We start from the raw sequence: 25,703 nt of genomic DNA on the forward strand, positions 1-25,703 counted from the left end.
AAAGGCTAGTGGAGCAACAGTAGTATCAGACAAAATGGACTGTAAAGCAAAAAGCATGATTAGTGCAAAAAAAGGTTACTGTTCACTGATCAAAGAGACAAATTCTAGGAAGACATAACAGCTCTAACTGTGGGTGAACCTAACGTAACCTCAGAATATGTAAAGCAAAAAAAGACAGCATTTCAAAGAAAAATTGTCAAATCCACAATCTTAACTGTACGGTTTTTACACATCTCTCAGCAACAATTAAGCAAACAAATTAGCAAGAGCATAGCAGGTTTGAACAATGCAAGCTTGAACTAGGGAACAAGTATAGAAACTATTAATATATAATTTCCATCACACAGAACACAGAAGAAATGAGTAGACTCTAGGAGGGAGGAGGAAATAGGGATTGACTGCCAATGGGTATCCGGTTTCTTCTGGGGGGACAAAAATATTCCAAAATTAGATTGTGCTGATGGATGCACAACCCCATAAATTTACTAAAAAGCACTGAACTGATACACTTTCAATGGGTGAATTGTATGGTATGTAAATTATATCTCAATAAAGTTGTTTAAAAATACTAAGTTTGACCACAAACTAGGCCACAACTGAAGACTTACAAATACCAAAAAATCAAAATCATACAGTGAAACCTAAGGAACATTTGCAAAAACTGCCCATGTACTATGCCCCACTAAAAGCCTCAACAGCTACAAAAAAACCAAAACACATACTGTATTTCCTAACTTCAATGAAATAAATTATAAATCAATAATAAAAAGACTGAAAAATTCATATTCTGAAACTAAAGGACACTCTTAAATAACCGTGGCTGAAGGAAAAAACTCATAATGAAAAGCATGAAATATTTAGAACTAAGTTACAACAGAAGTACTGCATAGTAAAACTTGCAAGATGCAGCCAAAGTCATACTTTCAAAGAAGTGTGTACTTTTACATGTATATATTAATATTAGAAAACAAAAAAGAAATAGACATTCAACTCAAAAGAGTGAAAGAACAGAGTAAATTAAAGGAAGAAAATAATACACAGCAGAAATCATCCTAATTTCTGTAATCTATCCTAAGGCAATTATCAGCCAGGAGAGCAAACATTTACAGGCAAGACTATTTATACAAGAAAAGCCATTATGACACCATTTATAATAATGAAAATTTCGAAACATAAACATCTAATGATAGTGGAGTGATTAAATCAATTATGGTCCATGCATTCAGTGACTAATGTAGTCAATAAAATTAAGGTGTTGCACGGAAAAGACATTCACTCTAATGGCAAGAGAGAAAATGCAAGACACCAAAATTGTATTTACAGTGTGACCTCAGCCTTATCAGGAAAATACAGCTTTATGATGTGTTATGAAAAAGACTAAAGACTGTTTAATTTTCCTATAAAACGGTTGAGGGTTTAATTTTCTTCTTCACTCCTTTTTGTTGTATAAGTTTTAAAGACTATGGATTACTTTCAATAATCAGGAAGAAAACAAACCTGATTTCTTAAATGCATGAGAACAATAAAATAAGTTTGTCTAAGCCCTCTGCAACCACTCGCAAGAACTGAACAACACAATACCCAAATGGTGGCTCGCACTGGCTAAGAATTTCAAGCTCAAACTCTTCTGCCCATTCCCTCAGGCTTCAGCTTGCCTTGCCCCCATCAGCCACAGAGAAGATACCCAAGGAGAGTTCATACCCCTTCTCCAGGACAGGGGAGCCCTGGTGCCTTGTCCCTGGCTCTGTGTGCATCCTCCAGCCTCTGAACAAACAGTAAACAGTACCGCCCGCCCCCTTACCTGCTTCAGTTACCGTTTTAAACCAGTCCAGCAGCTTCTCCAAACAGGTGTCATCCGCCACCGGCTGCCTGGGGTCTGCCAGGACGGCACAGACGGCCGGAAGGAGTCGGGCGCATTCGTGGTCCATGATGAAGCCGGGTCCCTGCATAGAAAAAGTGACAGCCAGTCCTCAAGCCCCTGCAGACCCCTCGGCCTTAGTCACAGGCACAGGTCCGAGCTGCCGGGGCGGAAGCAAAGCCTCGGTCCAGGTGGGGCAAGGGAGGGCCCTGGGCAAGCTGGCGTCCGGCTGGAAGGAAGCGTGAGCATGGACGTCGGTGGGGAGGGGAGACAGCACCGGGCTGACCCAGGCTGCAGGCAACCCAGCGAGGGACACCTGTGGGACACCTGGGGTTAGCCGCGTGTGCAGGGAACGTCCGTTCCCGCATCGGTCCGGGGGCAGGCCGGGCTGCAAGTGTCTGTTCCTCCGGGTCAGTGGTGACTGCACTGGACAACCGTGCAGCCAGCAGAGGCGTGCGGAGGGGAAAGGCCGCGGTGTGCATCTGTGTCCGGCCGGGAGGAGACCGGGGTGGTCGGCGGCTGTGTCCGGACTGGGGCGTCCGTCCACCCGTCCCCGCGATTCCGAGTCAGTTTGGGCCGCGCGCGCCGGGCCCGAGGGTCCAAAAGGGGCGCGGGACGTGGCGGCCGCCGGCGGACGGGAACCCAGCCCCAGGCCCAGGGCACCCCACAGCGGACTCGGCCCGCGCGCCCCCTTGGCGCCCCGAGCCCCGCACCCCACCGCACGCCCCACACCTGCGCGCGTTCCGTGCGTCCGCCGCAGGCCCCGCCCCGCAGGCTCCGCCCCTAGACTGTGCCACCTGCCGACCCGGAGGTGACGGCGGGCGTGGGAAACTGTGACGGCTCCCCGGGAGGCCGCTCTGGAAGCCCAGAAGACCCCAGCTTGGAGAAGGAGCTCAGGCTGAGAGGGGTTGGGCAACAAGCCAGCGCCAAAGCGTCGACATATCACCCCCGCCAGGACGCTCAGTGTTACGTGCCCAAGCATCCGGTGGGCGGAGCGTCCTGGAGGCGGGGCTGTCTGCGAAGGGCGGGGCTATGTCCTGAAGGGCGAGGCCTCGCTGGGCGGGGTGCCACGCGTCTGGGCGGGCGGCAACCGGGAAAGCGCGTGGCTGACCGAGCGTCCTGATGCGAGCGCTGGCGTCCTCGGGCAAGTGGCTTCAGGGTCTCAAAACGGGCTCTCAAAACCAATGGATAAACAGGGTTCATGTTCCCAGAGCGTTAGTTTTACAGCAAGATTTTGGAGCCAATACCAGATGTATGTTGGGAAATGGCAAGCAGAATTCCTACGGCTGTGAAGATAAAAATGACACTTCAAAAAAACATTGACTTTGATGGGGTCACTTTGGGCAACGACATTCCCTGACCCTTGCGCCCTGTCCCCTTTAGAACGACACGGGTGAGAAGGTTTGAAATACATGCTATCTTCGTTGAGCTTGGATTCCACACTGTAAAGGGAGATGCTAATGAGATACTCATATTCCCCGGATTGGGTAGTTGTGGAGGAAATAAAAGTTACAATAGCCCTGTGCTAAGTGCTTCACTTAATGTAAACTCATGAGATTTTCCAGCGACTCAAGAACCTCACTAAGAAACGGAGGCAACGAGAGACTAAATCCTAAGGTCTCACAGCTAGTGGTGTGGAACGGCTTGGGTTTGAACCCAGGCAATCTGGCTCCAGATATGAATACTATCAATATATTATACAGTCCACAATTTATTACCCGAAACTTTTGGGGACAAGCATTTTTCAGAATTCATAATTTTTCAGATTTTAGAAATGGAAACAGGACATATACATAATGAATATGAGACTACCATCCCAGGAGCGTCTGATGCAGCACCCCATAATTAAATGCATTAATAGTTGTACTCATTCATATAAACTCTAAGTGGGATAAACATTATAAATAGCCTCAGCTCAGAGATTTGCCTCCAAAAGAGTTGAGGTTAGGACAGGTTTTTGCCACCAAATGAATTATGAAAGGTTTTCAGACTGTTTTGGAATTCAGAAGCGCAGGTGAAGGCTATAGTATGTATAGTCTTTGTAATTAAACAAGAGAAGGGCAGGAAGTTTGCAAATCCCAGGGCTGGGAGAGCAGCAAGAGGTACTTAGGCATAGGTAGCAGAGATGGTAAAAGCCCTGGTATGTAGTGTGTGGACCATGCTCTGGAAGCAAACAGAAGTTGTTAAGGGTGTGAGTGGCCCAGTAAAATTTGCCTTGTATAAACAAGTCTGGTTTCAACTGAGAAGATTGTGGGGTTTCTTTCTTCTTAGGATGCATCAGAGAAGGTCTAAACAAGGAACTAGAACTTGGGGTGCAACCACTACCAGACAGGACCTGACAGCAGAGGAGCACCAAGGAGTGGAATGGACAATTTCAGAACAAATACAATTGTATTATTTTAAATACCATTCAAGTAATAGAACTAGCTGCAAAGTGTTGCATGGTAGCTTCTATTTTTTGAGGTGCTTACTATGTTCCAGGCACTATGCTGAATTTTACTTCTGTTTGGTCATTTGATACCAACAAAAGCCCTGAAACTATTTCCATTTTGCAGACGAGACGACAGTGAGACTACAAAACGTGGGCTCCTAACCACTAAGTGGCTAAATCTCCCCAGCTCTGGGGAGACAGACCTGAAACCACTGATCGGCTTACCCCCTCGGCTGTACAGATGAGGAAAGTGAGCAGAAAAGGGCCAGGGACTCATAGTGGGGGTGGGGGTCAGACCTGGAATAACCTGCCCAGCATTCTTTCCACCATACCACACTACCCTGGTGTGAGGACCTATTCATTCATTCATCACATAATAAACACAGCCACAGTGTACTCACTCAGGGACAGGCAACTGTTCCCAGCACTCTACATATATGGACTCATTTGAGGCTCCCAATGGCCCTTTTCTCCACTGTACATTTGAGGAGACAGGCTCAGAGAAGTCATAGAACTTGCTGGACATCAAATACCTATTTATTGAGCACCAGACCCTGTTGTAGAGGATGAAGATACAGCCAGGGACAAAACATAGCCCCTGCCCTCAGAAAGCTTACACTCCTGACACAGAATGTTCTTATGGATAATAAATGTCAGGAAGCTAGAAAAATAAAGCAGAGGCTAAGAGGCTGCTGTTTTAGACAGAGCAGATGGCCTTGGAGGCCTGTGTGAAGAGAGAGCAAATCATACTTACTCATAATTTAAATGAATTTTGAAGCTGAATGTTCCTAAACAGCATTTTGAATGCAATACAAGCTCTTCATTTTTTTTATTGTCCTGTGTCTGGGTCTGACTCTGAGAGCCCAAGATAGGAGATTAAGGAAGATAGTTTTCCAAATGTCATCGTTCAGAAATAGTTGCCTGTGCTGTTGGACAAGCCATTTCTCTTTCGACGTTGACTTGATAAATAGGCATTGATTGCCTGCTGTTTATTGATCGCGCCTCCTACTCATCCTACACGGCCAGTGGTGAAGCTCCTGTGGGATCAGGGCAAGAGAGGCACTTTGCAAACTGTTAAGCGCGACCCCTTCCGGCCGCCCTTTCAGCCCAGCTCAGCGCTCTAACCCGGGAACTCCGGGAGCGCTCCTGGTCGGCCCGTTGGCGTACACAGACTCTGCGCACGCGCACGGTCGCCCTGGCTCGTGCGGCACCGTCTACATCCGGGGCCCCGCGGGTCGGCGGCGCGGTTGCCATGGCAGCGGGGTCGCGGGCTGGACCGCGGACAGGCCCGGAGGCTGCGGGCGGCCCTCCGAGCCCCACACCGGGGCCACCGAGCCCGCAGCTCTGAGGGCTGGCGGGCAGCGCCGCCGCCATGTCGCTGGGCACCGGGGAGCCGGCCTCGGAGACGGTAAGGACGGGCGGACGGGCCTCCGCGCCGCCTCCCATGCTCGCCGTGTCCGCCGGCCTGGCCGGCTGCGGGGCTGGAGGCGCGGCCCGGGGGTTGTAACGCTGGGCGGCCGCGAGGCCTTGGCAACTCCCCGACGCACACCGAGCGCCGGGACCCAGCGTGGTGGCCGGCCTGGGGCGTGGGGACAGGGGTGCATGGCCGGCTGCGGCCGAGTGACAGCTGCCATTATTGTTACCGCATAAGAGCGGACCTCAGGCCCCCGCCCCGCTCGCGGCCGGGCCGGACATCCATAGGCCGTCGCCTGGCCCGCGCCCCCAGCCGCCTCTAGACCCCGCCCGCCCTTGCAGAGGCCGCCGATTCCAGGAAGCTCTCCGGGACGCTGCGCTCTCGCAGCTCCGCGCCTGCCAGTTTGCAGCCTGGGCCCACCGGGCATCGGAACTCACTGTGTAAGTGCCTCCCGGAGGCCCAGCTGAAAACACCCCCGAGGCCAAGGGCCACGCACCTGTCAGCTGGCCCCAAGCGATCGGGGTGTCGGGAAGGAAGCCCCAGACTCGGGGAATCTAGCCCGGTCAGAGAAGGCTTCCCAGAGGAACTGATGCCCAACTTTACTCCCTAGGGTTTGGGTGAAGGGCTGCCCTTCATTCCTCTGCCAAGTAAAAAGTAAACGCCTACTATGTGTTAGAAATACAAACGTGAATAAGCCGTATTCCAGTGCCGGGAGAACAAGGCAATGAGCAGATAATTAAGGTCTTGTCAGAAAGTAAAAAGTACTGTGCAGAGGTGACGGAGGTGGGGGTGGAGGAGCCGCTTTAGGCTGGGCACCAGGAACAGCCCTCTGAGGTGTTGACACTTGCCCTGGATCTCAAAGACAACGGTCTGGTAAAGATCTGGCAGCAGAAGGTGCTTCAGGTGCAGAAGTCCTGGACTGGGAAGGCGGTGTGCTCCAGAGGCTGAAAGAAAGCCCAAGGGGCTGGGCAGGAGGGAAGAGGATGAAAGGAGAGTGGATGCAGGGGAGCATGGGCCTGATTATGGAGAGCCTTGCAAGCGACGCAAGGAGTTTGGATTTTATTGAGGGTACAGAGGAAGCCTTTGGAAGTTTCCACGCCTAGGGAGCTGTGCTTGCTTTGCTTCCTTCTCACAGAGACTGCAAGGCTGCACTTAGCCCCGCCGGAGTAGGGCCTTGCTTGGTGCCACTGGCCAACTTGGAACAGCTGAAATTTCCTACTTGTTCTTCAAGGTGCCAAGTCCTGTTGCATATGGAGGGCCTGTCTACATCAGCCCTCAGTTACTGCTCCTTCATCTTTAAGAACTGTTGATGCTGTGATTATAAAAATAATTCATGTCTAATGGATGAAAATTTGAAAAATTACCCATAATCTGGCCACCTGCAGAAAATCACAGTTAATGTTTTGTGTGTTTCCTTTTAATATTTTTCCGATGCATCTTTTTTCCATACTTTTTTAAAAATTAAGATCATATTTATATTTTTTGCTTTGTAACCTTTGGCATTTACTTTCTTGTTAGCATTTCCCATATCCACACGTTTTCAAGAACATGATTTTAAAAATTCTAACTCTATCTATTTCCCAGCTTTTACTCTTTTAGGTTTTCATTTTTTTTTTACTATTAGAAATAATGCTGCTATATGGCCAGGCATGGTGGCTCACGCCTGTAATCCTAGCACTCTGGGAGGGTGAGGAGGGAGGATCGCTTGAAGTCAGAAGTTCGAGATCAACCTAAGCAAAAGCAAGACTCCCATCTCTACTAAAAACAGAAAAAATAAGCCGGGTGTGGTGGCACATGCCTGTAGTCCCAGCTACTTGGGAGGCTGAGGCTGGAGGATTGCTTGAGCCCAGGAGTTTGAGATTGAAGTGAGCTATGATGACACCACTGCACTGTAGCCAGGGTGACAAGAGTCTTAAAAAATAATAATAATAATAATAATAATGCTGCTGGCTGGGTGCGGTGGCTCACGCCTGTAATCTACCACTTTGGGAGGCCGAGGCGGGCGGATTGTTTGAGCTCAGGAGTTCGAAACCAGCCAGAGCAAGAGCGAGACCCCGTCTCTACTAAAAATAGAAAGAAATTAATCGGACAACTAAAAATATATAGAAAAAAAATTAGCTGGGCATGGTGGCGCATGCCTATAGTCCCAGCTACTCGGGAGGCTGAGGCAGAAGGATTGCTTGAGCCCAGGAGTCTGAGGTTGCTGTGAGCTAGGATGACGCCACGGCACTCTAGCCCGGGCAACACAGTGAGACTCTGTCTCAAAAAAAAAGAAAATAATGCTGCTATAAATATTCTTGTGTGTAATAAAAATTTCTTAAGCACCTCTTCCCTGTCAGGCCCATACTATGCTCTGAGGACACAAAAACAAGTTAAGATCTTGTGCCTTGGTCTTGAGGAATTCAGTCTTATAGAAGAGAGTGGTACGAAGCTCTCTTGGCATTTAGGAAACTCTCAGCCTCTAGCTTGTGAATTTTCTTCTGAGCTTGAATCTGTTTTCCTAAACCAGACAAGAACCTGCTGAGGGTAATGACTCCTGTCCAGTCCATCCGTTTCCCCAAGTCCCTAGAAATAGAGCTCCTCTGGGATGGCTCTTGAACCTCTGAGAGCACCTACTGTGTGCCAGGGAGCTCACCAGCCATGGCTATGAGCAGGCCCAGCTGACCACAGTGCAGAACCACAGGGGTGAAGTGGACACTGCATGATTGCTCATGATTTGAGAGCCAACTTTTGTAAAGGGGTTGGTAGTTTCTAGAAGAAACAGGCATTCACTGAGCATGTACTATCTGTAAGGTTCCATGTCACACATTTTACTCAGGCCCCCTACACTAGACCTCCTGGTCTTAACTCCACTCTAATCTCACAACAATGCTGCAAGGGAACCCTGGTTCAGATTGGATGCTAACAAAATGCCAAGGATCAGAGAAGGGATTTAGCGAAGGTCATAAACCATCTGGAGTTGAGGCCAGATCTTTGGACTCCAAATCCATGCCTACCATCCCCCTTTATTTTAAGTATAATATACTTTCTATTTCATAAAACTCCAGCACATAGAATTTTCAGAATTTGAGGGATCAAACTGAGGAGATGTATTAAAGGACTAAGTAGGCAGAAGTGCTGGGTTTTGTCCTCCTGTGAAACCCTGTAGCTGCATAAGGAATTCTCCCTCTGAAGATTAAAAAGTATAGGAGACATTTTCCCACTTCCATCTAAATGAAATTGGGGTTTTCAAATTCATCCACATTCTTGTCTTCTATTTCATCCACATATTTGCCTGATTAGAACTGGCTATTAGGAATGTCAAAACAGTCTGCAGAAAAGAATGAATAGGTTGTGTCAGTATTGGCTCATTCTGTGTAGCTAGACCCATGTATCTTATTTAATTTTTCAGGTTTTCTTTTCTTTGAACATAAAACCTTTAATATGTTTGATATTATTTTGATTTAAGATGAAAGGTAAGCATCCAGCATTTTTTTCTAAGTGGCCAGACAGTTGTCCTAACTGCAAGTAGAGGATTAACTCATTTTTTAAAAACATCTCTATTGAAGAATAATTCACATACCGTAAAATTTATTTACTTAAAGTATATAATTCAGTAGTTTTAGTATATTCATAGAGTATCTTTTCATGTGCTAATTTGTCATTCGTATATCTTCTTTGGAAAAATACCTATTCAGATCCTTTGCCCATTTTAAAAATAGAGTTGTCTCTTTATTATTGAGTTATAAAAGTTCTTTATATGTTCTGCATATCAGTCCATAACCAGATACATGATTTGCAAATAATTTCTCCCATTTTCTTTCTTTCTTTCTTTTTTTAGTGGATTAGCGTCATTTGTAACACAATAGTTTTTACTTATGATGCAGTTTAATTCACCTATATTTTCTTTTGTTGCATGTGCTTTCAGAGTCATGTCTAAGAAACCACTGCCTGATCCAATGTCACAGAGATATGTTTTCTTCTGAGAGTTTTATAGTTTTAGCTCTTACATTTAGGCCAATGGCCCAATTTATGTTATTTGAGTTCTTTTTTGTGTATGATATAGGGAAGCAGTTCAGCCTCTTTTGCATGTTGACATCCAGTTGTCCCAGCAATTTATTGAAAAGACTATTTTTTTCTTCCATTGAAGAGTCTCAGCATCCTTTTCGAAAATTGATTGACCATAAATATAAGAGTTTTATTTCTGGACTCTCACTTTTATTGCTTTGATCTTATATGTCTATCTTTATGCCAGTACCTCACTGCCTTGATTGTTATAACTTTGTAATAAATTTGAAATAGGGAAGTGTGAATTCTGCAACTTTTCTTTTTTGAGATTCTTTGGCTACTCTGGGACTCTTGCATTTCCATGTGAATTTTGTGAGCAACTTGTCAATTTCTAAAAAAAAGCCAACTGGAATTTGATGGGGATAATGTTGAATCTGTAGATCAATTTAGGGAGTATTGCCCTCTTAACAAAATATTAAGTCTAACAACCTGTGAACATGGGATAGCTTTCTATTTTTGTGGATCTTTAATTTCTTTCAACAGTGTTTTGTGTTTTTCAGTGTACAAAGCCTGCACTTCTTTTATTTAATTTGTTCTTAAGTATTTTATTCTTTTTGATGTTATTATAAATGGAATTTTCTTAATTTTATATTGTTCATTGCTACTATATACAATAGTAATTGATTTTTACATGAAGCTCATATCCTGCATACTTGCTGAACTCATTTATTAGTTTTAATAGGTTTTCAGTAGATTCCTTAGGATTTTCTAGGTATAAGATCATGTTGTCTGTGAATAGAGATATTTTTACTTCTTCCTTTCCAATCTTGATGTCTTTTATTTATTTTTCTTATGTTAATGTCCTGGCTAGAACCTCCAGTGTAATTTGAATTGAAGTGACGAGAAAGGACATCCTTGCCTTGTTTCTAACATTAGAAGGAAAACAGTCACACTTTCTCCATTAAGTATGATGTTGCACTGGATTTTAGTACATGCCATTTATTCAGTTGAGGAAATTTTCTTCACAGACAATTGAGTATTTTTTATCATGAATGGGTGTTGGAGTCTGTCAAATGCATTTTCTATATCATTTGAGACAATCATATGATTTCTGTTCTTTATTAATATGGTGTATTACATTGACTGATTTTTGTATGTTAAACCAACCTTTCATTCTTGGGATAAATCCTACTGGGTCATGGCATATATATTCTTTTGGTGTAATTCTTTTTATATGTTGCCAGATTCCACTTACACTATTTTATTGAGTATTTTTGCACCTGTATTCATATGGAATATTGCTCTGTAGTGTTCTTTATTTGTGATGTCTCTTTGTCTGGTTTTGGTATCAGGGTAATACTGGACTCCTGGAATGAATTTGGAAGTGTTCCCTTCTTTTCTATTTTTTGGAAGAGTTTGTGAAGGTCTGGTGTTAATTTATCTTTAAATGTTTGGTAGAATTTACCATTAAGACCATGTGGTTTCCTTTGTCCAGGCACTAACACATGCCACTTTCTCTTTCCTCTCTCCTTCTGGTTACATGTATGTTTGTGCACTTAATTGGGTCCCACATTTCTCTGAGTCTCTTTATTTTTCTTTATTCTTTTTTCTTTCTGTTCTTCAGATAGCAAATCTCTATTGCTCTATCTTCAAACTCACTGATTCTTTTGTCAACTCAGATATGCTGTTAAGATGACCTCTAGTGAATTTTTCATTTTAGTTATACTTTTCAACTCCAGAATTTCCATTTGGTTCTCTTTTATAATGTCTATCTCTGTTAATAGTCTTTATTTGAAGACAGCTTGTTGTCATTCCTTCCTTTTATTCTTTAGATGTGATCTCTTTTAGTTCTGTGAACATCTTTACAATGGCTGCTTTGAAGTCTTTGTCTGTTAAGTTCAACATCTGGGCCCCTTCAAAAGTAGTTCCCATTGCCTGCTTTTTTCCCTTGTATATTGGTCACACTTTCCTGTTTCTTTGTATGTCTCATACTAGTTTTGGTTGAAAACTAGACAATAGATAATATGTTGTAGCAACTCTGGCTATTGATCCCTCCTGCCCAGGATTTAATGTTGTTTGCTTGGTTGTTCATCTATTTGATCAGTGACTTGGCTGAACAGGCTTTGTGAAGTCTGTTTCCCTGCATTGTGAAGCCTCTGATTGCCTGCTCTTATTGTTTTTTTTCCTTGTTTTTATCACTTAGCCTAGCTACCCAGGGGTCACTCTTGGGTCAGCATAAGCCACTAGTTGGTCAGACAGTTGTATTAAAGCCCCTTAGCCAGTTGGACTTTTGCCCTTTACTGCTGGATATGTATGTGGCTTGGAGGCTGCCATCACAATTCAGGAGTTTAAGTTTTTGCCCACAGTTCAGCCAGGGACTAGGAGCTTGGCTTTTCCCTCTTCAGTCTCTCCTGAGAGGATATCCTTGGACATGTACATTGTCTTTTAAACTTCCAGGGATGTATATAATTTTATTTTTAATCCTGGCTTCTTAGGGGCTGCTGTTGGGTCAGAGTAGTTGATTGTTAAGCCAGGTTTTGGTCAGAAGTTGTGCTAAAGCCCCTAGTACCAGAGGGGATTGCGACCTTTGGTTGACCTGTGCATGGCCTGGGAATGTTTCTGAGTCTGCTCCACATCCTGCTCCTGAGTAGGTGCTTGCAGGGAGCCTCCCTGCCTCTAGGTTGGCTGTGCCCCCAGGAAGGCTCTTCTGGGCTCTGTTGACCTCCGATTGCTGTGCCAGTTGGCTTTCTGCTGCGGTGGAGCAGCCACGCTCCCATGCAACTGACTCTGTCCTTCTTACCGGGATTTTGTAGATGTTCTTGAATCAATCTTTCTCTGTTGATATGTGCCCCTTAGGTCATACATAAAATTAATGATTGTTTTATAAGTTTCTCTGTTAAGTGGTGTATGTCGAGGAGAGAGTTCTCCAAGCTCCTCCACCCCAGCATTCTGGAAATCAGCCTCCTAGATTAACGCGTTCCTTCCCACTTTTATCATATACTAAAGTCCCATTTGTTTCCAGATCTCTTTCTGGACACCCTATGTCTTTTTTTCTCAGTGTTTTAATTAGTTTAAATGTATTTTTAATTCTTTTAGAAATCTGATAGAAGGATGTGTTCTCCTTGGATAGATGAGGAGGCTGTGACTCAGAGGGTGTGGCTGACAGCACACAGCTGGTGTGGAGCCAGGTTGCTAATCCAGGTCTTCCCAGACTCTTTTTTTTTTTTTTTATTTCAGCATATTATGGGGGTACAGATGTTTAGGTTTCCCAGACTCTTGCACAGCTGCCTGCCAGCCGGCCAGTGCCCCACAGGTCCCTGACACAGGATGAGTGACTTTAGTCTAGTATGGAAGTGTGTGGCAGCCCCAGATAGTACTTGAAGAAGGTAGAATGAATTGGCCATGAATGGTGGTTTGAATACTGTTCACATCTCATTCTGCTGACCGAGGGGGTGGATCCTTGAACTGATCTGCGACTTCAGATATTTACTGTATTTCGTTTCTTCAGTTCATTATGATTGGCCGATCTGTGACTTCAGATATTTACTGTATTTCGTTTCTTCAGTTCATTATGATTGGCAGGCTGAAGAGTAGCATAGTTTGAAGGGGACTGATTAGGGGAGAAAACAATGGTTATGGGTGAGATCACTTTGTTTTGTTAACTACACATAAAATCTCATTCCTTTGTTGAATTTCAGGTCATTCAGAAAGTCTTCAAGATTTTATTCAGAGCAAGTAATAATGACAAGTATTTACAAAGAAAGTCGTTGCTACTTTTGTGTAGTTTTCAGCAGGTTCACTCACATCCGGACCAGCAGGAGCATTCTTTGTGATGCCTGGAAGTAAAAACAGGCTGTTGACTTGGCTTCCTGATCCTCCACTTAATATGTGCATGTGTGGTTCTCTGCCTGCCGTCCTAAATTTTGTACATCATTTTAATGCACTTTGTTAAAGGAAAACGCCTATCTGTAATTGTCATATGCTGTTTATACCTTAAAATGTCACTTGTTTAATGACATCAAAAATCTAAGTCAGTGACTGATTTTTCTTTCTTTTTTTTTCTTATTTTAGCTTGACAAACTACTGACTTCTAAGTGGCTGATTTTTTAAAAAGGTCCCATTCATTTGGAGTGCACTATCTTCCTTTTGCCCCTCCACATCTCACTGCACTTTTAACTTGGCGTCTCTGTGTTTGAAAGGAGTGCTGTTTAAGGGTACCAGACTGTGAATGTCAGTCCTCATCTGTATTATAGTGCAGCTGTGTATTTCTAGTGAAATTTCAAACTGCCTACAGAATTGTTTAATGTACTGTTAACCTTATAGAAAATATGTCTGCTTTTCAGAATACTATGTGGATTCAGCTATACCAGGGACAGATAGCTGAAATGTAATTACTTCCACCACCACCTATAGCATTATTGGCTCGTAATAGGGGCATTCAGTCCTCACTTTAAATATCAACATTATAAATCAGCCATACCATACTCTGAAGGGAATTTTAAATATTTTTTACTATCACTCTATTTAGAATTTAAATATGATGAATAACTTAACACAGAAACGTTCTTCTCTTTGTAAAGTTCCCTTTTGTCCATATTATCCTAGCACTGACATTAGATAGTGCAACTTTCATTTCACTCCCTGGGCCAGGGCAGGGTCACTGAAATGAGAAGGCAGTAGCCTTGATAAGCCCAAGTGTCTTCTCATCTCACAGTGCTCATGAGCGTTTTGTAAAAAATGACTTTGCCTTGTTCTTACCAAGAGACAGTCACAGATTCATTGCGCTTTGATGTGAAGATGCATAAAAGTACATTTAAACAATGTGAAAAATGAAATACTTTTATCAAGAACTTTTTTTTATCAAGGGTACACAGCAATTGTATGGAAAATAGCATTGCTACATTTGGGACATGTGTTTCCCCGCACCCACCCTTTCTGATGAGGCTGAACACACTGGCTGCAGCCCAGCTTCAATGTACTGTGCTCACTCTGAGTTGCACTTGTTGGGTTTCTGTTTTAGCAGCTGTGGATGGGGTATTTTCCCTTTTGTCAATCTGACTGTTGGAAACCAAGCAGGTGCCTTAAAGTTACAATGTTTGCATCTCTTCTTCCAGGGAGATGACAGTCTATCTGCAATCACCTTTGACTCTGACTTTGAGACGGTGAGTGCAATTGGGAGCCCGCAGTTTATCCCACCACTGGTTCTTTTGCCCTTAAAGAGCTCACTTAGATGTGTAAATAGGTCATTCTCCACATATCTTGTGTTTAGAGCTTGAATATAAATTCTGGTTCCTTACTTGTATTTAAATAAATGTAAATTTCAAACTCTTACGCAGAAATTAATCCTGAGTAGGGTTCATTTGAGGCAGATTACTAGTCCATACCCTGAGTCTGGGTTTGCCCTGCACCTGCCCACCCCCCATCCTGACACAGGAGGAGGAGGGGAGGGAGAGGGCTCAGGGTGATGCAGTCAGAAGTGCCTAGTGGGTGAGGGAAGTCCTTGGCAGCTGTGCCCTCGAGCTGAGCGACAGCTTGGCCTGACAGCCTGGTGGGGAGAGCGAAGGGAGAGCAGGGCAGAGGCAGCAGGTCTGGCGGTCCAGTGGCATACTGTGACCTGCAGCCTGGCCTCTCTGGGTTTTTTTGGCAAGCTGTGCTGGCTAGAAAGCTGCTCTTATAGTGAACAAGCAAAAGAAGCTTGTCTCAGCCAGGCACGGTGGCTCACGCCTGTAATCCTAGCACTCTGGGAGGCCAAGGCGGGCGGATTGTTTGAGCTCAGGAGTTCGAAACCAGCCTGAGTGAGAGCAAGACCCCATCTCCACTAAAAATAGAAAGAAATTAATCGGACAACTAAAAATATATAGAAAAAATTAGCCGGGCATGGTGGCGCATACCTGTAGTCCCAGCTACCCGGGAGGCTGAGACAGAAGGATCGCTTGAGCCCAGGAGTTTGAGGTTGCTGTGAGCTAGGCTGAAGCCTTGGCACTCTAGCCCGGGCAACACAGTGAGACTCTGTCTCAAAAAAAAAAGAAGCTTGTCTCACAGCAGACCCAAGTCTAGCAAAACCATAGCCCATGGGCTCGGAGAGAATCCAGCACCAGCAAATCTCGTTCCACATTAACGTTGTGGACTCAAGGGGGAGCCTTACCGGTCCACTCCCTCCCAAGAGGGACCTCTGTCTGCGAAATTAAGGATTTTCCCTCCACATCACTGAGGACATGGCCCCGAGATACTCCCCAAAGGAGTAATGATCCAAACCCAGACCCCAGGTAAAATTCGGCCTACAGGGAACAGAGTTCATAGTTTCTGCTAGAGGGGAAGTTGGCCATGATACCAGTAGCTTCTCGGCTAGTGTGAAGCAGATGAGGAAATTAATGTTTAGAGGACTTGTATCATTTTCCCCAGGCCACAGAACTACAGGTTGAGCATCCCCTAATTCAAAAATCCGAAATCCAAAATCAGAAACTTTCTGAACACCAACATGATACCACAGTGGAAAATTCCACACATAAAAGCTTAACACAAATTTTTTTTTTTTTTTTTTTTGAGACAGAGTGTCACTCTGTTGCCCGGGCTAGAGTGCCATGGCATCAGCCTAGCTGACAGCAACCTCAAATTCCTGGGCTCAAGCAATCCTACTGCCTCAGCCTCCAGAGTAGCTGGGACTACAGGCATGCGCCACTATGCCTGGCTAATTTTGTCTGTATATTTCTAGTTGTCCAGCTAATTTCTTTCTATTTTTTATTCAGTAGAGACAGGGTCTCGCTCTTGCTCAGGCTGGTATCGAACTCCTGAGCTCAAGCGATCCGCCCACCTCGGCCTCCCAGAGTGCTAGGATTACAGGCGTGAGCCACCGTGCCCGGCCTTAACACAAATTTTGTTTCATGCACAAAATTATTTAAAATACTATATAAAATTATCTTTAGGCTACGTGTATAAGGTGTATATGAAACATAAATGAATTTCATGTTTAGACATGGGCCCCATCCCTAAGATATCTCATTATGTATATGCAAATATTTCAAAATCCAAAATACTTGTGGTATTTTGGATAAGGGATATTCAACCTATACTTAGTAGAACTAAATTTGTACCCAGTTCTACATTTGGCATCATGGTTGTCATGGGAGACTATCTTCCAGACTGGGTCTTCCTTTGCTGGACTTTTCTTCTTAACGGGATTGCAGTTGACTTATTTACAAGGGTTTCATCTTACCAAATCCTCAGGAGTGTACAAAGGCATGCACCAGTGCTCCAGAGCTGGCTGTGAGGACAGTTTGGATGGGAAACCATATGCCAGGGCGTGGGATCTTCAATCTGAATGTTAACCCCAGACCCGTTGGTTTTCTGTGATTAAACTCATGCCCTGCGAGCTCGATGGGCCCTGGCTCAGCCTCCAGCACAAGGCTGAGTGCCGTTCCTGGGGCACATCTTGGGCTCCATGCATCTTCCTTTGCTCTGACTCTGCTGTGTCTCAGCTGAGTCAATTTCCCATCTCGTGGCTCTTACACTCCCTCTGACCCATCCTGATCCCAGCAGTGTCTCATGATGGGGACCACTTTCGTAGCTCAAGAAAGCTCAACATGCTTTACATCGTTTCTTCTTTCTTTCAGAAAACAAAAAGGAAAAGTTTCCACAAACCTCCACCCACATCACCAAGTAAGTATGACCAGGCCTCCTTTCCCCTTGAGTTTCCACATTTTAACTCTGAGAGGGTTTTTAAAAGCTGTCCTTCCTGGTGTCCTGGGAGAAAGAGGAAGCATGTTTTTTCTTTGTACAGTTGGGGCAGTTGAGACTCGATACTCCAGCCAGTTGGCCCCATTTGTGTGGTGACCTCGGGAGCACATGCTGCCAGAGTCCCTGCCCGTCCCGAGCCACGAGCCAGTTCTTGGCCTCACAGACCAGAACAGACCAGTGCGTTTCGGTGTTTTTCTCTTCTCTTGCTTTCTCAAATTGCTTAACTCTTCGGGTTGCTGCTGAGGTCAGATGTTTTTCATCTAGGATTTGTTCCCTGAGAGTCAAAGCTGCTCTACTGGGCCTTGTACTGAGACGGTGTAGACGTGCCAAGACAGATGGAAAGTTCCATTTTTTTTTTTCTTTTGGGATTTCCCTGACCTCATTTTGCTGCTAGGATTCTCTCCTTCCTTGTCCTCAGCAGGAGGAGGGCAGCTCTATCCCTTTCCTCGGCAGTGGCCAGGGAGGCAGCTGCCCATCCGGAAGGACGTTGCCAAGATGGGGTCAGTCCAGGTGGCCACAAGGCTTCCAGTTTCATCTGTGTTGCTCAGACACTGCTCTAGTGCATGGTGATGCGTGCGCCAATCTGACACTTGTGGGTGACAGACTGTAAATCCTATACAAGCTTCTTTTTACCACACAGAACCTGTGGCCTTCCCTGGCTTCATCACCTGTATATGCGTGTCTATATTTTATATACGTTTATCATATTTCAAATATATTGAGTCACGTGTGACAGACTTAGAATACATGTGAACTTTCATACAGGCCCAAGGAAAACGTAATTAGAGAGGTAAATTCCTGCAAAGAAAAGAATGCCTGTTATATGTTACAAATAAATATAAACATCAGAAAGAAATTATCCAGCAATTTGGATTTTTGTTGTCCATCCTCTTCTTTCAAGGGGATAATTGAGAATCAATATAAAGTAACAGCACTGTGTTTTTGTTTTAAAACTTTTCATTTTAGAAGCATTTGTGTAAGTCTTTTTTAGCTTGAAGATAACCAAGGTAAATACCCATCTTCCTTTATTCTTACTGAAAATTAAGTGTTTCAAGTTTTGTAAATAGTAATAATCAAATTATTTTCATATTGATCTCTTGAGTGTCGGAATTGTTTTTCCCAGCACTGAGACTGGCAGAGCCCTGGAACAGGGCAGGCGCCTGCTCTCCCTGCAGCCAGCCCTGCACTTACTTGGCTCCTGTTCCGGGCTCCCTGGGGCCCCCGCGCTGGGCTCCCGCTTAGCCCTTGCCTGCAGGGCGCCACGTCTCAGCTCAGCCCTCCCTGCCACCTCAGGCCCCCTCACTTGCCCCTCACGTTCTCGTTCTCAGAACTCATGCACAGGAAAAGTTTCTCTGTCTGGATTTCAAGTGCCCTGAGAGTAGGGACCACAACAAATGGTTTTCTCGAATGCCTCATCAATTCACATACGTGCTTATAGTTTACAAAGCCTTCCAAGACTTTCCAGGCTTTCCACCCCGCCAGCCACTCTGAGGAGGGCAAGGCAACGCTTCTCTTCTTTCAGAGTTTGATATTTTTCAGGCAATATCAGACACCAGCATATTCCCACCATCCTGTTTTCATTTTTTCTTCTTCCTTCCCAGCTTTTATCCATGTACACATATGTTTTCCTGAGGAATCCTGACTACTCATTGATAAATCTACATACATTTAGGAGGGAAATGTAATTTTGGTGGCTTTTTTTATGATTATTAATTTGCTTTTATAAATGACTACTTAAACATTTAAAGTTTGGAAGGCCTTCAGGATATCTCAGTGATGGGGTGCTATGGTCCTGGGGTGAGTGAAAATGCATCGGGTTCTAATGTGTCTCTAACCCTCATTCAAATTATAATGGGAAATTTTCCATAAATTGTGAAAGCATGGAAAAAACTTAGATATTTAAAAATTTTAGACATATTAGACTTAAATTTTCAGGACCTTCTATAGATAAAAATTTCCTTGCAATTTAAGATATATAAGAATGTTTTGGCTGGGCATGGTGGCACATGGCACCTATAGTCCCAGTGAGCCTGGGCAACCGAGCAAGACCCTATCTCTTAAAAAAGAATGTTTTATGAGTACCTTAGTTTTTGCTTAAATTTGTCATATTTTATATAATTAAAGAGGTGAAATCCCAGATAAATCATTTTAAAAGCATTTCTCTCTTTTTTTTTTTGAGACAGAGTCTTGCTCTGTCACCCAGGCTGGAGTGCAGTGGCATCATCACAGCTCACTGCAGCCTCAAACTGCTGGGCTCAAATTATCCTCCTACCTCAGCCTCCCAGGTAGATGGGACTACAGGCGCACACCACCACACCCGGCTACTTTTTCTATTTTTAGTAGAGATGGGGTCTTGCTCTTGCTCAGGCTGGTCTCGAATTCCTAAGTTCAAGCGATCCTCCTGCCTCAGCCTCCGAAAGTGCTAAAATTACATGCGTGAGCCACTGCACCCAGCCACATTTCAATGACAAAATCCAGAATGCCCTGGAAAGGTATAATTTTTCTCATTTCTTTTAGATACTTTATATATTGAGCTCTAAATAGTGCTGTCACTAAGCAGCAAGGTAAAAAAGTATTTACAGTGTTAAATATAAAGGATTCACAATTATATTTTCACTGCGATTGTGAAAAATATATGTGTACCTGAAAAGAGTTGGATGACAAATTAAATACTGGTAGAATTATAATATTGATAGAATTATTCACATTTTTATTTTAAATTTCCCATTATATTACTTCTTTATAATAAAAGGTAAAAAAGAAATGTATGTAAAATAACTGAATTTTTCATTTTTGCCAGAATGTGTTTATCTGGAGCCATCACAGCCTTGTAAATATTTTGTTTTACCTTTTTTGTCTTTCTAAAGCATGTGTGTTGAGGGGCATTGATGTCTTGTAACTCTGAAACCATGCATTGGCTTTTTAGAATCACCCTATCACTCTAAGCCAAGAAAAGTGTCATCCTGGAGGTCCCTCAGGACCACAGCAAGCATGCCTCTGGGTGGTCGAATGTCCTTAACCCCACAGAAGCTGTGGCTGGGAACTCCGAAACAAGGTATGTGGCTGCCCCAACGGAGGCCCTTCCTGCTTGAGAGAAGAGTTTTAGAAATTGCGGAGGGGGAGGTGATTTGAGATAGCTTTTTAATATTGTTTGAATTACATTGTCTTTAATCTTCTCAAAGACACTGCCTGAGCCAGGCATGGTGGTGCACACCTGTATGCTCAGCTTCTCCAGAGGCTGAGGTGGGAAAAGCACTTGAGCCCAGGAGTTTGAGGCTGCAGTGAGCTACAATTATGCCACTACACTCCAACCTGGGTGACAAAGCGAGACCCTATCTTTTAAAAAAAAAAAAAAAAAGACATTGAGTATGTGCACTGTACTTTTATGTCATGTGTAAATGTGGTTTCAAACAAAGGTTGGGAAACCTGCCGCCTTCTAGGTCCTTAAGTGTGGCTTTTTGACTGAATCCAAATTTTACAGAATAGATCCCTTTATTTAAAGGGGTGCAGCAGAGAAAGATGGAGCTGCTATTGCCTCCTTTGATGCTTAAACAAGAATAATCTTGAAATCAGAAGGTCTCAGGTTCCCTACCTGGTAGCTTGAAATTGGACGTGGTGGGAATATTTATACCATGGCAATGGGCGAAGACTACAGATCAGAGCTTTATTGATTTATTTTTGAGAGCCGGTTGCTAAATATCTATCAGCACACCACTGACTGCTGGTATCTACTGGTGACTTAAGCTTTCTTCAACCCAGGAAGGTTGATTAGAAACAAAAACCTTCCATTGTGTTTGCTTGTACCTGTTGTATTAAATCCATGCACATTCAAATAGGAAGTCTGACCCAACCCCTGAAATCAAACCTCACCTTGGAGCATGCATGGACCAACCCTCCCAGCAGCACTCCTGACTATCTGACAGAAGCTTTAAGAATGAAGAGGTCAAACCTCAGGCGTTCTGCCAGCAATGGTGAGCATGTTGATGGTGACAAGGTCATGACTAAGGAAAAACAGAAAGGAAAATCTTTTAGGTTTGAGGTATGCTTTGTCAGAGTGGGATTTTTTGGCTTCATGTACAAGCTCCATCAGCAGGACATTTTGGAATGTCCTGAGGGCAGTGACTTGTGAAAGTCCATTCTGCCCTCCTAGAAAGTAGCTTTCATGGGGTGGATAGTGACATCTTGCCAGGCTGTAATTGTGCCTGCCTCCCTAAACTTACAGTCTTATTTAAATTTATTGCATAAATAATATTAGAAACAAATAAAAATTGCAAATAATAATAAAAAGCCCAATCTCTCCAAAAACAATCAGTGTGTTTTTATGTTTCTGTATCCTCTCTAGTTTTCTCCGTGTGTTTCCCACCTGCCCTCTCCTTGGGGACCTCCATAAGGAAGAACAACTTCCAGGATGCATTGAAAATCACCTCACTGTACCCCAGGAGTGGATTACCTTACTGTTTTTACTGGCTAGGAATTACACTTTAGGCTTAAATATTTTAGATTTTTAAGATTTAGATATTAGTTATCATAAAAACCAAAGTAAAACTCTACTTTTTTACTTTGGAATAGATATTGAGATGCTATGTGCATTTTTTGCCTGGTTTTTGTTTTGTTTGCTATTTAGAATCTAAACATATCAGTTCTACTTGTGTGACTCCCTTCTTTAATCCTTTTACTTTAATTAAACTTGTTCACATCTTTATTTTCTTTTGCTTCCTCTTTGTATATTATTACCATTTTTTGGTTTCCTTGCTTTCTGTGAAAGTATCATGATCAGGTTAAAAGCACTGATATAAGCTACTAGGGAGGCTGAGACAGGAAGATGGCTTGAGGCCAGGAATTCGAGACCAGCCTGGGAAAGATAGTGACACTCTGTGTCTTAAAAAATGAAAAAGAAAAAAAAGAAAAAGAAGATGAGCCAGGCATGGTGGCTCACATGTGTATTCCCAGCTCTCCAGAAGGCTGAGGCAGGAGGATGTCTTGAGCCCAGGAGTCTGAGGCTGCAGTGAGCTATGATCGTACCACTGCATTCCAGCCTGAGCGACAAAGCTAGACCCTGTCTCTTAAAAAAAAAAAATTGAAATAGTTTTCCTCTGCTTTTTTATTTTTCTCTTTTTTTAAAAGGATAATTATATTATTAATAACTTCCAGGTTATCCTTAAGGTAGAGCCAAGAATTCCTTCTACTTTTCAGATAATCTTTCAAGAGATCTGTGTATCTTCCTATAGGTCACGTCCCTGGGATTCCTGTCTACAAAGAGAAAGAAGATATGTATGACGAGATTATTGAGCTAAAGAAGGTAGTATTTCTATCTGTTCTTTATTGATTTTAACTGGCAAAAGCCTTCTATAACGATGTATTAAACAATCAGTGTCTGGGATTTTCCACGTGGAAAGAACCTGGCTTTAGTGTCACACCTGAGTTTGAACCATGGCATGATGGCTTAGGAGCTGGGGGACTATGGTTAAATAATGACCTGTAGCACCAGCTGCATGAAAGACAATAAGGTTTACATTCTACCTGTGCTCTACTTCTCTGGCAGGAAGGAGAAGACTGGGTAAGGACTAGATTAACTTCAGAGTCCCTTTGCATCGTGAGGGTTGGCATTATGATAAAGTCATTTGATGTTATTATCACAGTAACCTTCCATTCATGTAATTCTTTAGTGTTATCAAGACATCTCACATGCTCAACAGTTAGTCTCTACAGAAGCTCTATGAGATAGGCAGGGCCATTTGTTACAACATCATCTGGTATGAACTTGAGACTCAGAGAAGTTAGTTGTCTGTCCAAGGTGAACCAGTAGCAGAAACAAAATTCAAGGTCATCTGCCTCTGAAGGCCAAGATTCTTTATTGCCCCCTACCCTCTCCCATTCACTAAAGTGTGAATTGCACTGAAAGATACCGTCATCATCCTCCTCCTGCTGTTTCCAGTCATTGCAGTATAAATTGCATTGAAATACATCATCATCACCGCTACCACCACTATCATCACACTGGTTTTAATATGTTTTTGTGCCCTGGAGAAATTTTCTGGCTTTATTTCCTTCCATAATTTGAGTCTGTTTATAGACCTGCTGTCCCCACTGTTGAGCTGCATCTGAAGGACTGTGTTCAGTCTGGACCCCATGGGGGGTTAAGCAGGGCATTGGCAGTCAGTGTGCCCAGAGCATGACGAGGGAAGCCACCTCACCTGAGGAGCCTGGGGAAACACTAGGAGGACCTGGTATGGGCCATTGTGAAATTCTATTGGTCCGGAGCAAACACTCAGGTTTTAGGTTGTATGAGAAGAACACGCAAACCACGAGGCTGTCTAACGGGACAGTGCTGCCCAAGCAATAAGTACTCCCTGTCTTTAGAGATTTCAGCAACTACCTATCAGGGATGTTGTAGGGCGAATTCTCATTTTGGTTAGAAGATTGTACTAACTGACCTTTGAGAGTCCCCGAAACTCCGAATAATCACCACAGTAGTACTCTTGGAAGGAATCTTCTTGGGGCTAGAAATGGGTCTCTGGGTAAAATGATACTGACTTATATTTAAATTTACCATCATGGATTTCTGGGTAAAATCAGCCTAGACTTCTAAATTCAGAAATGAGAGACTTTTGATTTTAGTACTCTGTTGCTCTGGGATTTTGAGCATCAGAGTGGTTTTTCTGTGGCAAGCAATGCCTCAGTTTCCTATTAAAAAATGGGGATGATAATAATACTAATTTCATAAGGTTATTGTGAGGATTCAATAAAATAATCCATGAATGTGCTTCATTCAATAAAATACCCAATATACTGTAGGAGATCAGTAAGTATAGGCCATTTTTCAAAAACTTATTTGAAATAATTATAGATTCCCAGGAAGCTGCAAAGACAGTATGGAGAGGTCCCTTAGACCCTCCACCCAGTTTTCCCCAGTGGTTACATCTTACTAACTGTAGTGTTCTATCAAAACCAGAAAATCGCCGTTGGTACGATGTGGGTGTGGTTCTGTGTCACCACGTTTAGACTCACATCAGCACCGCCACGTCAAGGTGCCACAGAGATGTCCCTGGTGCTGCCCCTTTCTAGCTACATGTACCCCTTCTCTTGTCACCATTCCAACCCCTAGCTACCATAAATCCGTTCTCTGTCTCTATAACTTTGGCATTTTGATAATGTTATGTCAGTGGAGTCATACAGTGTGTGACCTTTGGAGGCTGACTTTTTTCCCACAACATAGCCCTTGACTTAAAGGAAAGAAAAGAATGTGTATTCTGTTATTGTTGGGTGTAATGTTCCCTAAATATCAGTTAGATACTGTTGGTCAATGGTGTTGTTGAGCTCTTCTGTATCCTTGCTGATTTTCTGTCTAGCTGTTTTATCAGTTATTGAGAGAAGGGTCGGGTTCTTTGTTTTGTTTTTTTTTTGAGACAGGATCTCACTCTGTCTCCCAGGCTAGAGTGCAACGGCGTCATCACAGCTCACGGCAACCTCAAACTCCTGGACTTAAGTGATCCTCCTGCCTCAGCCTCCCGAGTAGCTGGGACTACAGGCATGCGCCACCATGCCCGGCTAAGTTTTTCTATATATTTTTAGTTGTCCAGCTAATTTTTTCTATTTTTGGTAGAAACGGGGTCTCGCTCTTGCTCAGGCTGGTCTCGAACTTCTGAGCTCAAGTGATCCTCCCACCTTGGCCTCCCAGAGTGCTAGGATTACAGGTGTGAGCCACTGCACCAGCCACCAATCTCTTTTAATTGGTTTGTTTAGATCATTTACATATACTGTAATTATTTATGAATTAAAGTCCCCCATTTTATTTTTTGTTTTCTATTCTGTCTGTATACATTTCTCTGCATTCATTTTTTGTCTCCCTGTTGCTTACTTGAACATTTTTTAGAGTTCCATTTTGATTTCTCTGTAGTGTTTTTGAGTGCACCTCCTTTTTATAACCTATATAGTGGTTGCTGTAGGTATTCCATTTTATATACGTATGTATATATACACACACACAGACATACACTCATCACAGTTACCGATATTGACATCTTACAGTTTGAGTGAATAGAAACTTCACCTCGCTTTATGGCCTTCACCCTCCTCAACTCACACATAATTCTCTTAAATTTTTCCTCTATATATACTGAGAACCACATCAGACAGTTGTATAATTTTTTTGCTTCAACTGTCAAATATAATTTAGAATACTCAGCCTGGCGCAGTGGCTTACACCTGTAATCCCAGCAGTTTGAGAGGCCAAGTCAGGAGGATCACTTGAGGCCAGGAGTTTAAGACCAGCCTGGCCA

General features: G+C 43.6%; 2 protein-coding genes across 6 annotated transcripts in view; one reads left to right on the plus strand and one right to left on the minus strand.

Moving 5' to 3' along the window:
- Window positions 1-2,720, minus strand: part of BRAT1 (BRCA1-associated ATM activator 1) — a 12,977-nt gene extending 10,257 nt beyond the window's left edge. For 2 of the 4 annotated variants that reach the window (XM_012639149.1, XM_012639148.1), the window contains exon 1: window positions 1,802-2,557. In XM_012639149.1, the coding sequence (XP_012494603.1) occupies window positions 1,802-1,949 (148 nt within the window). In that variant the 5' untranslated portion in view covers window positions 1,950-2,557. Of the gene's footprint in view, window positions 1-1,801; window positions 2,558-2,590 lie in introns of those variants that run through there. The other 2 variants (XM_012639151.1, XM_012639150.1) reach the window with 2 other exon arrangements.
- Window positions 2,721-14,810: 12,090 nt separating this feature from the next.
- IQCE (IQ motif containing E) overlaps window positions 14,811-25,703 on the plus strand; it is a 46,205-nt gene continuing 35,312 nt past the window's right edge. For both annotated transcript variants that reach the window (XM_012639154.1, XM_012639153.1), the window contains exons 1-5: window positions 14,811-14,852; window positions 17,301-17,346; window positions 20,351-20,479; window positions 21,261-21,395; window positions 22,653-22,723. In XM_012639154.1, coding sequence (XP_012494608.1) covers window positions 20,416-20,479; window positions 21,261-21,395; window positions 22,653-22,723 — 270 coding nt within the window. In that variant the 5' untranslated portion in view covers window positions 14,811-14,852; window positions 17,301-17,346; window positions 20,351-20,415. The remainder of the gene's footprint in view (window positions 14,853-17,300; window positions 17,347-20,350; window positions 20,480-21,260; window positions 21,396-22,652; window positions 22,724-25,703) is intronic.

The sequence above is a fragment of the Propithecus coquereli genome, unplaced genomic scaffold (genome assembly GCF_000956105.1).
Source record: "Propithecus coquereli isolate 6110/MARCELLA unplaced genomic scaffold, Pcoq_1.0 Scaffold137, whole genome shotgun sequence".
Taxonomy (NCBI): domain Eukaryota; kingdom Metazoa; phylum Chordata; class Mammalia; order Primates; family Indriidae; genus Propithecus; species Propithecus coquereli.